Raw genomic sequence first — 14,986 nt, 5'->3', positions numbered from 1 at the left:
GAATTCAAACCTCAAAAAAGTGAAGAATGACAGAGGAGAGAGAGACAGATAGACCGACAGAAAAGTAGAAGGATTAAGGATGTAGTTCAGTGTCTAGCATGCATGATATCCTGAGTATGATCCAAAACTGCATGTAACAACAAAAACAAAAAGGAAGTTGAATCTTCAAGGAAGGCTCAATTTATGTGAAAGAAAATATGAAAGCTCTTTCAGTTTGAACTTTTTTTGGTAGTACCAGGGCTTGAATTCAGGGACTCATGCTTGCTCAGGTTGGTGCTCCGTTGGCTGGCACTGTAACAGCTTGAGTCATACCTCTGGTCCCTTAAATATATGATTTCCTTTTTTGTTGGTTGTAAGACTTGAACTCTGGGCCTGGACACTGTCCCTGATCTTTTCTTTTGTTCAAGGCTAGCACTCTACCACTTTGAGCCACAGCTCCACTTCCTGTGTTCTGGTGGTTAACTGGAAATAAGAGTCTCAGACTCTCCTGCCTGGGCTAGCTTTGAACCACAATCCTCAGATCTCAGCCTTCTGAGTAGTGAGGATTACAGGTGTGAGCCACTGGCCCTAAATTCAAGCCCTATGACAAAAACAAAAACAACAAAGAAAGAAGCCCTAGAGGCAGAAGGTGATAAACAAGAGCTAGAAAAAGGAATCTATAAAACGAAACATAAGGTACTAGAAATGGTAACTAAATATAGAATGTGTAAGGTTTATTTTTATTATTTAAATCTTTCCAAAAGATAGTCAATTACTGCGGGCATCTGTGGCTCATACCTCTCTCAGGAGGCTGAGATCTGAGGATCGTATAGTTTGAAGCCAACCTGGAAAGACAGGTCTGGGAGACTCTTATCTCCAACTAATCACCCAAAAGGTGGAGGTAGAGCTGTGGTTCCCGTGGTAGAGTGCTAGCCTTGAGTATAAAAGCTCAGGAACAGTGCTCAGGCTCTGAGTTTAATTCCTAGAATAGACAACACTTAAACAAAATATCAATATAATGTGAGTCTTACAACAAATGAAATGCATGACAACAGCAGAAAGACCGGAAGAATGCTTTTGTTTTTTTAAACATAACCCCTGGAAGTGGGCTACAATAAAGATGCATGCTACAAACTCTGAAGCAGTCACTAAGATAACAGAAAGAATTACAGGTTGTAAACTAACAAAGGAGATAAAATGGAATCTTAAAACACTTAAGCTCCATTGTCCTGAGTACCATATACTATCCTATATTGCACACAAAAACATAAGCCCTGGAGCAGAAGCATGTAGGTATCAATTCTGATCATGTGATTTACCAGCTTTATCATCCTGGGCAAATTACTTAGCCTACTGGGTTATTATAAGGATTAAATACAACATGTAGAAATGTCACTATGATCAGAATATCAGAGGACCAGGGATGAAATTCAGTGGTAGAGAGCCGCATATACAAAGCCCTAGTTTTCATATCAAGCAGAGAGAAAAGGGGGGAGGGGGAGGGGGAGGGAGGGAGACTAAAATTTTATAGACGTTGAATTACAATAGCATTTTAAGTAAACTTACACTTCTACGAATCTAAAGACCTCCTATAAAGTTATATATCTATATATTCTGGTGAGAGAGCCAGTACTTATGAAAACGTAAAATACATAAGCATTTTTAAAAATAGGTGTTGGGGAAGGAACCCAGGGCCTTTGTGCATACTAGGCAAGGGCTTTTCGGGTGTGGGGGGTAGGGGTTGCAGTACTGGGGCTTGACTTTAGGACCTAGTGCTATCGCTTGGCTTTTTCCACTGTAGGCTGGTGCTCTCCAACTTGAGCCATATCTCTACTTCGCCAATATATGTGAATATAAAAGCAATATCCCTGAGCTTCTTTTGCACAAGGCTAGCACTCTACCACTTGAGCCACAGCTCCTCTTCCAGTTTTTTCTATGTATGTATGTGGCACTAGGAAATTGAACCCAGGGCTTCATGTATGCTAGGCAAGCACTCTACCACTAAGCCACATTCTCAGATACTACACAGATTCTCTTTAGTTAAAAGCAGATAGTGCAGAAGTAGTATTGATTAAACCTCATTGCCAGACTTTTTGCCAATGAATAATATTTCAAATGTGCCAGACATGGGGCTTTAATTGTTGTACAATGTTTCAACTTATTAATAATCTTGTATAAACAGGAATTTCAATGCCTGCCTATAATCCTAGCACTAAAGAGACTGAGGCAGGAGCATCCTGAGTCTGAGGCCAGCCTGAACCACACGGGTAGAACCTGTCTTAAACACTTAAAACACACACACACACACACACACACACACACACACACAAAACTCACTATATAATCTTTGGGATTACTTAAAGCTAAGTAATCTCCAAGAATGGAAACGCTTAAACCCTTCCCTACAATTCCATTGATTCTAATGGGTAACTAAAGACTATATGGATGAGGGAGAGGGAGAAGGAAAAGAGCTGGTGGCTCATGCCTATGATCCTAGCTACTCAGGAGGCTGTGATTTGAGGATCAAGATGTGAAGCCGGCCCCTGCAGATAAGTCTGTGAGACTCTTAGCTCCAATAAACTAGCCAAAAAAAAAAAAAAAGCCGGAAGTGGAACTGTGGCTCAAGTGGTAGAGCACTAGCCTTGAGGAAAAACACTAAAGGAACAGTGCCCAGGTCCTAAGTTGAAACCCCAGGACTGACAGTTTAAAAAAAGTTATATAGAAGAATCAAAAGATGTAAGTTACATTTGAATGCCTCCTTTCAACAACTATGTGACATACCAAAGGCTCAAAGTCTCAATTCCTATATTCCTATGTCTGCAAATACCTGTGCTCCAAGAGAATGACAGGAGCAGATGAGGTGTTCCCTCTGTCCTCACTTAAGGCATAGAAGAAATCAGAAACAATTTAAACTTTTCACTGCATTTTTTCATCTCATCCTTTGGGGTTTTTGTTTTTTACAAAAACCATACAGAGGTAAAGCCATGCAACATGAACATAAATCACATTTTCAGTGCTCCTGCAGAAGCTTTATCTCAAAAACAAAATCAGAATAGGTTAGAGAGACACTGCTGACAGAATTAAACAATAATGATGAACTTGCAGAGTCATTAACAAAATATGGGAAATCATCATAAAATGATGAGAATTTCATGGTCACTTAGAAATCTCAAGAAGGGCTGGGAATGTGGCCTAGTGGCAAGAGTGCCCACCTTGTATACATGAAGCCCTGGGTTCGATTCCTCAGCACCACATATATAGAAAATGGCCAGAAGTGGCGCTGTGGCTCAGGTGGCAGAGTGCTAGCCTTGAGCAAAAGGAAGCCAGGGACAGTGCTCAGGCCTTGAGTCCAAGCCCCAGGAAAGGCAAAAAAAAAAAACAAAAAAACTCAAGAGATAGTTAAATCTGGTCAATTCAAATTTGCTTAAAAACTGTGTGTGTGCACACTCAGAGCCTTGTATTCTCACTTAGCCTTTTCAGACTTGCTTTATTAGCTTTGATGCTTAAAGGTGCTAGTCTATCATTTGTGCTACACCTCAACTTCCAGCTTTTTGCTGGTTAACTGAAGATGAGTCTTTGGGACTTGTCTGCCCAGGCTGGCTTAGAACTGTGATCCTCAGATCTTAAGCCTCTGTACTAGCTAGGAGTATAGGTGTGGACCACCAGCAACAGGCACAAACACTATTTTAAGCAAGCATGTTGGTATTCAGAATTAGTCGACTAAGCGTCATTAATTATACTCAACACACTAAATATACTCAACACACACTTTTTTGGAAATGTAGTCGTTTATTCTGTATCTACCTGCAACAAAAACACAAAACTATGCCAAAAATATTTAAAGCCAAAAAAAATTTAAAAAAAGAGGTGGAGGTATGGCTCAAAGAGGTAAATCCCAGTACTGCCGCCCCCCACATACATACACACACACCAAAAAAAGTAAAGGTTCTTTCTTTTCTTTCATATTATTAGTATGAGTTCTATGTGATTTTTTTTTTCAAAAATTAATAGTTGTCCTTCAAATAACTGTGGACTCAGTCTGAAGGCTAAGACCTCTGGGATGGGGAAGGGGCAGCATTTTATGTGGTTTTTGTCCACCATGGGGCTTGAAATCAGGGCCTAGGAACTGTCCCTCAGCTCTATCACTTGAGCCACAGAGCCACTTCCCCATTTCCGGTTTTCTGGTGGTTAATTGGAGATAAGATTCTCACAGACTTTCCTGCTAGGGCAGGCTTTGAACCAAAATCTTCAGATCTCAGCCTTCTGAGTAGCTAGGATTACAGGTGTGAGCCACCAGCACCTGTCTGTTTCTTGACAGAGTCTCACTATGTAGCCCAGGGTGGTCTAGGGGCTCTCCACACCCCATCCTTCTGCCTCCACCTCCCAAGTGCTAGGATTACAGGTATGCAGCACCATCCTTGCTTGATTTTATGCTTTCATTTTAAAAAGTTAATATAAGCAGCAAGCTATATAAAGAACCAGGAGGAGCCAGTCAGTAAAATAGTCATATACATATACACGAAGCAGAGGGCTGGAAATGTGACCTAGAGATAAGAGTGCTTGTCTACGATGCATGAAGCCCTGGGTTCCTTCAGCACCACATAAACAGAAAAAGCCGGAAGTGGCTCTGTGGCTCAAGTGGTAGAGTGCTAGCCTTGGGCAAAAAGAAGCCAGGGACAGTGCTCAGGACCTGAGAGTTCAAGCCCCAGGACTGGGGAAAAAAATAATTTACTTAAGACAAGAGTAATGGGGGCTGGGAATATGGCCTCGTGGCAAGAGTGCCGGCCTCCTATACATGAAGACCTGAGTTCAATTCCTTAGCACCACATATGTAGAAAACGGCCAGAAGTGGTGCAATGGCTCAAGTGGCAGAGTGCTAGCCTTGAGTAAAAGAAGCCAGAGACAGTGCTCAGGCCCTGAGTTCAAGGCACAAGACTGGCCAAATAAATAAATAAAAGAGGATGAGTTGAGGGATGAGAATGTGAAGGCAATGGGAATAAACAACCTTAAAAAAAAAAAGAGTAATGGTTCAATATCACAAACACAAGCAAACTCCAATGTTTTGATTAGGGGCTGCGACTTCCATCTTAAAAAACAACCTGGTTCACACCAGCAGGTCAAATCCTTATTTAGGTGAACTGCCAATTCTTTCTCCGCTGTTACTCCAGGGTATCCAGTGAGAATTCCATGATAACAAAACCATCAAGAAAAAGCGGAAGTAGCAAAAGTAAAAACCAAACAAAACCAAAAAATGAGATACCCTTGCCTCCCAAATGAAGGTTATATAAATAACATAAACCACCACCATATCAGCCAAGAAAACCATCACCAGGCAATGTGCGTCCCACTCCATTCTTCCTAAACGAAAAACATTTCGTACAAATCTCAGGATCCAGATAGAAATAAATGAATTTTAAAATGAGTCAAAGACCACCACCATAAAAAAAAATCATCTGGGGCTACTCCCGGGTCCTGTACTCGTCCTCCCCCCTCCGGGGTCCAGTCCCCCTAGTATAGTCTCCCTCCCGGGTCCCGTCCCCGCCTCCCCGGTCCAGTCTCCCCTCCCGGGTCCCGTACACCTGGTCTTGTCCCCGTCCTGGGTCCAGTCCCCTGGTCTTGTCCGCCTCCCTGATCCCGTCCCCCCTCCAGGGTCCTGTCCCCCCCTCCAGGGTCCCGTCCCCCCCTCCCGGGTCCCGTCCCCCTGGTCTGGTCCCCCTCCTGGGTCCCGTCCCCCTCCTGGGTCCCGCCCCCCTCCCTCCCGGGTCCGGTCCCTCTCCCTCCTGGGTCCGGTCCCCCCCTCCCGAGCCCTGTCCCCCCTGGTCTTGTCCGCCTCTCGGGTTCCGTCCCCCCCTCCCGGGTCCGTCTCCCGCCCCTTCCCCGCGGTCTCGCCCTCAGCCGCAGGCCAGCCGGAGACACACCTCCCCGCCCCCACCGCGGCAGCCGGTTCCGCAGGTATCCAGGCAAACACACTCCGGGGGCGACCCACCCCTCCGCAGGTAAAACAACGGCCTGAGGCGCATCCCCTCGCACCACAAAGCCTTCTAAGAAGGCCGACCGCCCCCGTTCCTTCGAAGAAAACGTGTCTCTCAACATTCCGTCACAGAAGGATGGGAGCCGCCCGGTGACGGCGGAAACCAAGAAGCTCCCCGGAGGCCGGCGGGGGCCCTGACCCCGAGCCTCGCGCCCCGCGCCCGGGGGACCGGGCAGCACGCCTGGGGCCGGGATTTCCGCAGGCCGCGCTGCTAACTGAACAAAGCCGCCACCCTGGGTCTGGGCCTCGGCCTCCCCGCCGCGGCCTGGCCCGCCGCCCCGCCGCCCGGTACTCACACACGCACAGCTTCACCACGTACGCGTAGTACGACCAGACCACCACGAAGAAGATGAAGAGCACCGGCACCCAGCCCACCACACGCTGGCAGCCGCGCCACAGCGTCCAGGGCGCCATGTTCGGCGGGTGCTGCTCTTGGTCACTCGATTTCTGCGGGTGACGGCCCGGGTCCCTCGACTCGGAGGAGCCCAATGCCTCCTTAGGCGAGCGCTCACCCGACTCCTTCACTGGCGAGGCAAGGCTAACACGACCGACAGGGCGCTGTGCCTTCGCGATTGGGCGCCGCGCCTTCGCGATTGGGCGCCGCGCCTTCGCGATTGGGTGATGTGCCTTCGGGACTGGCCGCTGCGCCTTGGCGATTGGGCGATGAGCCTGCGTGGCTCCGCCCCTCGGGGCGCACGGCCCGGGGCCGCCCCCATCCCGCATCCCGCCTCCCCTTCCTCCCGCGCCCGCCCCAGTCCGCAGCCCCCCGCGCCGCAGGGGGCGGGGCTTCACGGCCCGAGGAGGCGGGGCATGGAGGGGCGTGGCCTTACTCGGGACCGCCCCCGGGGCGGGGCAGGGGTGCGGTAGGGAAAGAGTGGCTCAATGGCTAGGTGAAAACACTCTCCCAGGTGGAAGATGGAGGGCAGAGACACAATGGAACACATTTAGTTTTAATTCTAGTTGAAATGAATCACCTTGCCAAGGTAGAATGTATTTCTTACACATGGTTCTCCCTCCCACACCCATCATATTGCCATACAATTGGAACTATTTAGTAGTTTTTGAACAAATATTTGAAGGTTTTTTTTTTATACTTACCCATACTTCCCAATTATTAGTCACCAACTAGATGGCATTTCTCATTTCTAAATGATTGCCACATGGTCTAAGAAGGTCTTGACTCTTACCTGGGTTCTAGAAAATATTTCAGATTTCCTTGTTCCTTGTTCCAAAGCCATTCCAGTGTAACCACGTTGGGGAGGAGGAGGGGAGTTTCTTTCTTTAGTGCTTACGGACATGTCCATGTTCTTTGCCCCCAAAGCAAAGGATCCAGAATGGCAATCTTCTTTCTCCTTGTTGGTGATTTTACTCTATCTCTGCTACTGATTGTGACAACAGAATCATTTAAAGACTTCAGCCAGAGTCATGATGACAATCACTATAGTCATAGTGAGAAGAATGACTTAGAGAGGAGAAATTCTGCAGTCTGGGGGACAAGACTAGACTGGGAAACTGACAGTACTATAGATATTAGTTGACAGTGGTCTAAACTAGGCTGCTGGTAGTGAAAAAGCTGATAAGAAAGCTGCTTTAAGCTGAGCACTGGTGACTCACACCTGTAAAGTCTAGCTATTCAGCTGAGTGGCTGAGATTTGAGGATCATGGTTCAAAGACAGCCCAAGCAGGATAGTCTTTGAAACTCCAGTTAGCCAGAAAAATGCTGTGTGGCAGTGACTCCAAGTGGTAGAGTGCTAGACTTGAACAAAAAAGCTAAGGGACAGAGCCCAATCCCTGAGTTTAAGCCCCAGTGTGGGCATACACACACACACACACAAAAGCTTTAGAACTTCAGATTATTTTGAAAGCATCTGGTCTGCTCCAAAGCATAGCAATGGCAGAAGAAAAGGAAAACTGCAAAAACAATTCAAAACCTCAATCCTAGAAAAGAAATTGTGTTGATCATCCTCTAGGATCATGGCTTTTTCTTTAAGTGCTGGGATAGAACCCAAGATCTTACACATGCTGACAAATTGCTGTATCATTGAATTAGAAAAAAAAAGTTAATAGAAACTGAAGTGCACCCAGCTGCCAACTGGCCAGTGATTGATCTCTGGTTTCTCAATTATAACCACTACCCAGGAACCTCAATATCATTTTAAATTCTGGCTCTGAACCAAGGTCTGGGTAAAAATAAGGGCAAGTAAAGGCAGATTTGAAGCCATTGGAAGTTATATATAGAGATATCTAACATAGATAGGTAGATGCAGATATAATGAGGAAAAAAGAAACCCACAAATTTAAAGCTACAATTCTAAAACATACCAAAAATAGGAAGTGAAACTGTAGTTCTGTTGTGCCAGGTTGTGAGACGACCACCAAGAAGGCCACTGAGACGCAGACATTCCGAAATGCAAAAGCAAGGCAAGGCTTTATTCAAACGAGCTGCAACTCGGGCCATGTCCTACCCACCGACACAGCGGAGGTTAGGAGGAAGCCCCGAGCTGCGATTACACAGGGCTTCTAAAGGCAAAGAACAAAGTTACATCAGGTGTTCAAGCAAGCAAGATTAGGACACAGGTACAAATCTGATTGGCTCAGGGCTCGAGGCATTCTGGGGGCAGTCAGAGTTAAGCATTCCCAGCGGTTAGAGTTCTTGACCTGCTGGGCCCTAATAAGCTTGTCCTGGGTTTGCTCACAGGGCCTGCTTATCTCAGGTTCACGGGGTAAAGTGGGGTTCGTGTGGTAAAGTGGGGCCTGACTTCAAAGTCTGGCACCTCATTTCCCCTTTTTTTCTTTGGTACCTTGGGAGCCAATCATGGCTCTATTCTGTCCATTTCAATGGCTTGCATGTCTAGGGGATGACATAGAGGTAAGGCATGGGCCAATAGGGCCCAAAGTAGTAACCAAAGGGCCTGTCACCATTTCTCACAAGTACAGTCTCTGTACCTCTGTTTTGCATGCTTCTAGTTTATCCTGCCTCATCTTCCCAAAAACAACTCTGGTCCCTCGGTTTTAAAGGGGGTCTGATGGGTGAAGATCATCCATCTTCTGTAACTTCTTCAGGCTGACTCAGGGGCGTTGACCTTTCCTAGCCAGGAACCTATAACCTTAGTCTACTTTACCAAGGGACTGCACACCTCAAACTGGACAGGACTCCTGCTCATCACACTCAGGAAGTCACTTATTCAGGTTCGGGTCCAAGTGATCTGGCACATCCCAGTTGCCTGTGGCCAGATCACATAAGTCTATTACTAAGTCTGGCCACCAGGTTCCTAAGGGGGCTTCCTTAGTTGCTAAAATAAGGGGGTCACCCCACTTTGGAGTGAGCTGCCAAAGTAATTGGAAAGGCTGGTGAGGGTTAACGTCAACATTAGCCAGAGCAGCAAGGAAAGAAGGCAAAAAGAAAATTATAATATTCAGTCTAACTTTCTTTTCTTGAGGCGAAGGCAAAGCGGCTGAGTCAGGTACTTGGAGACCTCCTATGTTCCACCACGGTAGTCGTCGTCCAGGGCAAAGGGGTCAGCTAGCCTGGCGAGGGAGCAATGGACCCGTGGCGATGCCGTCTACCTTGAGGGCAGTGGGAGTAGTCAGTAGCACTACATAGGGTCCCTTCCACCGTGGTTCTAAGGATTTGGGGTTATGCCTCCGGAGGAACACCCAGTCCCCTGGTCTGAATAAGTGGGGGGTAGGGACAGAAGCAGAATCATATAATGACTTAAGTTGGGGCCACATATTCTTGTGCACGAGCTGCAAATAATCAAGTTTACACAAAAAATCAGCATCATCCAAATCAGCAAGCAATTCATTCTGAAGGCTAGGGGTAATGGGCGGGGGGTACCTGTACATTATTTCAAAAGGAGTAAAGCCAAGCTGATAGAATTTCTTACTATAAGCAGAGCAAAAGGAAGGAGTGACTCCCAGTCTGCGCCAGTCTCTAAGGCCAATTTAGTTAAGGTCTCTTTTAGAGTCCGATTCATTCTATCTGTCCTGAACTCTGGGGTCTATGAGCACAATGCAATTTCCAATCTGTCCCCAGTGCGGCGGCTATTCCCTGACTTACTTTTGAGACGAAGGCCGGTCTGTTGTCTGACCCAATGGTGGATGGGAAGCCATACCTGGGTAGGATTTCTTCCAGGATCCTCTTAGCCACTAGATTCGCGGTCTCATGCTTTGTTGGATAAGCTTCAACCCATCCTGAAAAGGTGTCTACAAAAACTAGCAAATATTTGTATCCAAATCTTCCAGGTTTAATTTCTATGAAATCTACTTCCCAATACACGCCTGGCCTATCCCCACAGAGGCGAGTTCCTTTAGTAACTGGTTGATTGGGGGTGTTGGTGAGCTGACAGGCCTTACAATTTTTAACAATATTTTCAATAAGTTGATCTCCTTTCTAATTTTCACTTTGGAGTGTCGGAGCAAGTCCTGCATTCTTCGGGTTCCCATGTGAGAAGCTTGGTGGATTCTCTTAAGGATCCCCTTACCCAGCCCTTGTGGCAAGATAAGTTTCCCTTCACAAGTTTTCCACCAGTCATTGTTTCCTTCTCTGTCCGGGGTTTTGTGGGCCATGGGAATTTTCTTTATCCACTCTTAAGTCTTCTTGGGAATACTGGGGCACTGGAGGCAAAGCTCGTGGCTCTGGTTCTACTAGAGTCAATACTTCTCTGGGCTGAAGGGCTGCTTCCTTAGCTGCCTGGTCGGCCAGATTATTCCCTCTAGTCACGGAATCAACTCCCTTTTGATGACCCGGACAGTGCATAATGGCAATCTTCACTGGTTCCCATAGGGCCCGGATGAGGCTTAAAATCTCCTGCTTGTTTCTAATGGCCTTTCCTTCGGCTGTCAGTAGCCCCCTCTCTTGGTATTCATGTCGAGTTAGGCCTAAGGCAAGGGCTTCCAGAAGGCTTTTCTAGATTGCCTCAAAGGCTTTTTGCATCTGCTCAGTCCAATGAAATTCTGGGAGGTTTTTGGTGGCTTCATATAGAAGCTTGGCCATCTCAACGAACCCAGGTATCCACAGCTGGCAAAAGCCTGCTGTTCCCAGGAACTCTGACTTGTCTGGCTGACTTAGGCACAGGGATTTTCAGCACAGTCTCTTTACGTGCATCTGACAGCCAACGCTTGCCCTCTTTTAATATGAAGCCCAGATAGGTGACTTCAGGTTTACAAATTTGTGCCTTTTAACATTCTAGTTTGTAAAAGCTTTTTCCTGACTGGCTGGGGAACTGATCTCTGATGACCTTTGCAGGCCTTTAACAGATCTCAATAAGGACACAATCTCAGGTCTACAAGCTTTCTTTCCTGAACAGATGTATCAGCTTAAAATTCTCACTGCCAGTCAGATCTTAGAGTAGATGCGGGGGTTGGGATTTTAAACTATCCTCTTATTTGACAAACTTACCCTTACTAACCACTATCACAGATGACTGGCAAGTTCCTGCCCAGTAGACAGACACGGGCATTGGAAAGGCATGCTTAGGAACTATTCTTCTAGGACTTCCCGGCTTTGATTAACTTTTGAAAGGCCAAACAGGAGTGACTCTAGGATCTGACACCATCTCTGCCATCCAAGCAGCGGCTTACTGCCTCTGGATGCTCTATCACTTTTGTCCCAGGAGGAGTGACTTTCCACTGGACTTGGACTCAGGGCCTGAGCGCTGTCCCCCAGCTCTCCAGCTCAAGACTAGCACCCTACCACTTTGAGCTCCACACAACTCTGTCCCCAGCACTCTGCTGGCTGATTAGAGACAAGTCTCTCACAGGGACCTTTCTTTGCCCGGGCTGGCTTCGAACCGCAGATTTCAGATCAGTGAGTCTTACAAGAGGCCACTTTACTCCAATTAAAGGCCAAACAGGGTGGTCCACACAGAAGTAGTTTCTAAGCATGCTCTTACCTGGAACTTATTAAGGGCCAGTATTAGATCTTGACAAACTTGTAGGAATCACCTGTGCTTCTCTGTGGGCCTGTTGGAAACTGTTACAAAAAACCTACAAAGAAGCTGGAATGGCAATTAAACATTTTGGTAGCCATAATTCTCCTTTTCTCACTTTGCAATAATTTAGGGCAATTTTACTTCCAAATTTCTTATCTAGGGCTGGGGATATGGCCTAGTGGCAAGAGTGCCTGCCTCATATACATGAGGCCCTGGGTTCGATTCCCCAGCACCACATATACGGAAAATGGCCAGAAGTGGCGCTGTGGCTCAGGTGGCAGAGTGCTAGCCTTGAGCGGGAAGAAGCCAGGGACAGTGCTCAGGCCCTGAGTCCAAGCCCCAGGACTGGCCAAAAAAAAAAAAAAAATTCTTATCTAGAAATGTATTCTTGATTTCCAAAGCCTTTTTACTAACCCAACACTTTAGCTTTTATCTGCATTGGAAAAACTGAAGCTCACAGGCATTCTGAAACCAGGTGCCGCCCTTTGCCTACGGACTGCTTGTTTCAAAAGAGCCTTTTTTTTATCTTCAGTCCCAGTTACTGCATGGCATGAAGACCTTTGAACTCAAATGACAATTTTTCCTTAATGCAAGAATTACAATTAGAAATACTTATCCATTCAGCTTTCCAATATATTAGTGAGAAACATTGGCCCATTTTGCCATTTCTTCCTACATACATAGAGTTAATGAGAGTTTACTTCTATCCCCATTAGTTTTATATCCTTTTACATCCAAATTTCTGACACTTAGCTCTGATTTTTTTAATTAAACATTTTTTTAACTATAGTTCCTCTTTAAAACAATGCAATAATCCTTTAAAGCATTTGGTAATGCCCAAACTTGATGACTATTTGAATTTAAACTTAAACTCACTCAATTTTACATCATACTAACAGTCTTGAACATGTTCACACTCACATATGCACACACACACACATATTCAAAAGATCTTAAAGCGCGCAAAATAAACATCGGCTGTACATTTTCCAGTGGCAAGAGATATTTTTGCCAATCTTACTCCTGCAACATGCAAATTTTAAGACAAAACCTTTAATATATGATTTTAGCATTCTCCAGCCTCATTTTCCAGAGCTTGATAGTCTTAGTAAAACATTTTTACACTCATACTGAATGTGAGCTGTCGCCTGTACATCTTTCCAATGAGCTATGCAGGTTTGACATAAAAGAGACTGTCAGACTTACACAGAGATGACAGCGCTGCGTGGTGCGGTCACTCCCTGCCACCTGTGGATGGCTTGGGCTGGCCCCATGTCTGCCCCTGTCAGCGGCTGCAGGTCAGGACTCAGGGCCGACGCCTCTGTGCCCTGGGCTGCCAGTGCCAGGACTGGGCAGGCCCCTCCAGAGTGGAGGGCACAGCTGAAACATTTTAAGAAGGGCCGAACCCAAGCTGGAGTGTCCCTGTCAACTAGTTCCCTCCAGGTGTCTATATAAGGATTCTGGTCTAGATAGCCTAAATGAGGGGCTTCGATTCAAAGCTCCCCTCAGGTGGCCAATTAGCCTCAAGGATGGGCCATTCTGATTTGCACAGGGTGATTTTCCTTGGTTCTGAGCTATCTCCTTGACCTCCCTCCAGTGAGCTAGGGTCAAATCTAGGGGGCTGGATGGAGGTCCCCAAGATAGAATGTTACCCATAGCTCTGATCAGATGTTTAGTTCAAAAGGCTACAAAAAACCAAACAATACAACACAGGCCTGAGAATAAGAAAAGCTATGAGTTGGAGATCTCCTAGGTTGGCCCACAAGCCTCCTCCTGCTAAGCAGCAGGAGCAGACCTAAGTTGGCCCAACCTTCCGCAAGGGTGCAGGAGGAGTGGACCTAAGTGGACTTAGAGTCTGGGGTGTCCCCCAGTCTCCCCGGGATTGCTGAGTAAGTGCGTCCACTTCGACAACCCCTTAAAGAACCCCTTTAATAAATAAGCAAAAGCAAAACAGACGAACAGACAAATTACAGGACAAGACAAAGAAATGAACAGCGCTGTTTCCTTACCTTCGGAGTCTGGGGTCTCGGGGGTCTCTGGGGCGATCCCAGACTGTTGGGATCCGGCCCCTAGGCTTGCTGCCCCTCCCCCAAGCCCTGGGGGAATGCTGCCCCAAGCTGCCCTCTCTGGGTCCGCCTTTGCACCCAGCCCCCAACTCCAGCCAGCCCAGGCATCTGCCAACCTAGCCAGCCTGGCGCCTACCAGCTCCGCCCTGCGCGCTCGAGTGACGATAGCTCTTGAGGGTCAGGTGATACCTTTCAGCCTATCGACATCCTGGCCAAACCCCTCCCCTCGGAATCATCTCCCGTTGTCCTTGTCTCAATAAAGTAGTTAGTTTGCTCTAAGAAGCTAACCCCGAGGCATGTGTACGCTTGACTTTGTCTATTGGTAAGGAGGCAGGCACACATTCTCGGCCAGGCCCCGTGCACGGCAGGTCGGTACTGACTCCCCTGCTTCACCCTAGCTTATCTGCAGGTCGGGTGACTAGGGGAGAGGGCGCGAAAGGGAGTGTGGAAAGGAAGAAGTAAGTACCCGAGCCGGGAGAGGCTAACGAGCCCAACACCAGACGAAACCCCAAATATTGTGCCAAGTCGCGAGACGACCACCAAGAAGGCCACCGAGACTCAGACATTCCGAAATGCAAAAGCAAGGCAAGGCTTTATTCAAGCAAGCTGCAACTCGGGCCTCGTCCTACCCACTGACACAGCGGAGGTTAGGAGGGAGCCCCGAGCTGCGATTACACAGGGCTTCTAAAGGCAAAAACAAAGTTACAGCAATCAGGTGTTCAAGCAAGCAAGATTAGGACACAGGTACAAATCTGATTGGCTCAGGGCTCGAGGCATTCTGGGGGCAGTCAGAGTTAAGCATTCCCAGAGGTTGCTGGGCCCTAATAAGCTTGTCCTGGGTCTGCTCACAGGGCCTGCTTATCTCAGGTTCACGTGGTAAAGTTGGGTTCGCGTGGTAAAGTGAGGCCTGACTTCAAAGTCTGGCACTTCAGTTCAAAGTGGTAGAGTGCTAGCCTTGAGCAGAAAAGCTCAGGGAC

The 14,986-nt window shown here is 47.1% G+C and overlaps 1 protein-coding gene across 4 annotated transcripts in view; it reads right to left on the bottom strand.

Annotated features, from left to right (window-relative positions):
- Positions 1-6,617, bottom strand: part of Zdhhc20 (zinc finger DHHC-type palmitoyltransferase 20) — a 50,911-nt gene extending 44,294 nt beyond the window's left edge. For all 4 annotated transcript variants that reach the window (XR_007210367.1, XM_048341656.1, XM_048341657.1 and 1 more), the window contains exon 1: positions 6,307-6,617. Coding sequence is in view for 3 of the 4 variants with exons in the window: in XM_048341656.1 (XP_048197613.1) it covers positions 6,307-6,424 (118 nt within the window). In the remaining variant the exon portion in view is untranslated. The remainder of the gene's footprint in view (positions 1-6,306) is intronic.
- Between the last annotated feature and the right edge of the window lie 8,369 nt (positions 6,618-14,986).

Source organism: Perognathus longimembris, chromosome 3, assembly GCF_023159225.1.
Source record: "Perognathus longimembris pacificus isolate PPM17 chromosome 3, ASM2315922v1, whole genome shotgun sequence".
NCBI lineage: Eukaryota > Metazoa > Chordata > Mammalia > Rodentia > Heteromyidae > Perognathus > Perognathus longimembris.
This window is presented reverse-complemented; position numbering and strand designations above follow the sequence as displayed.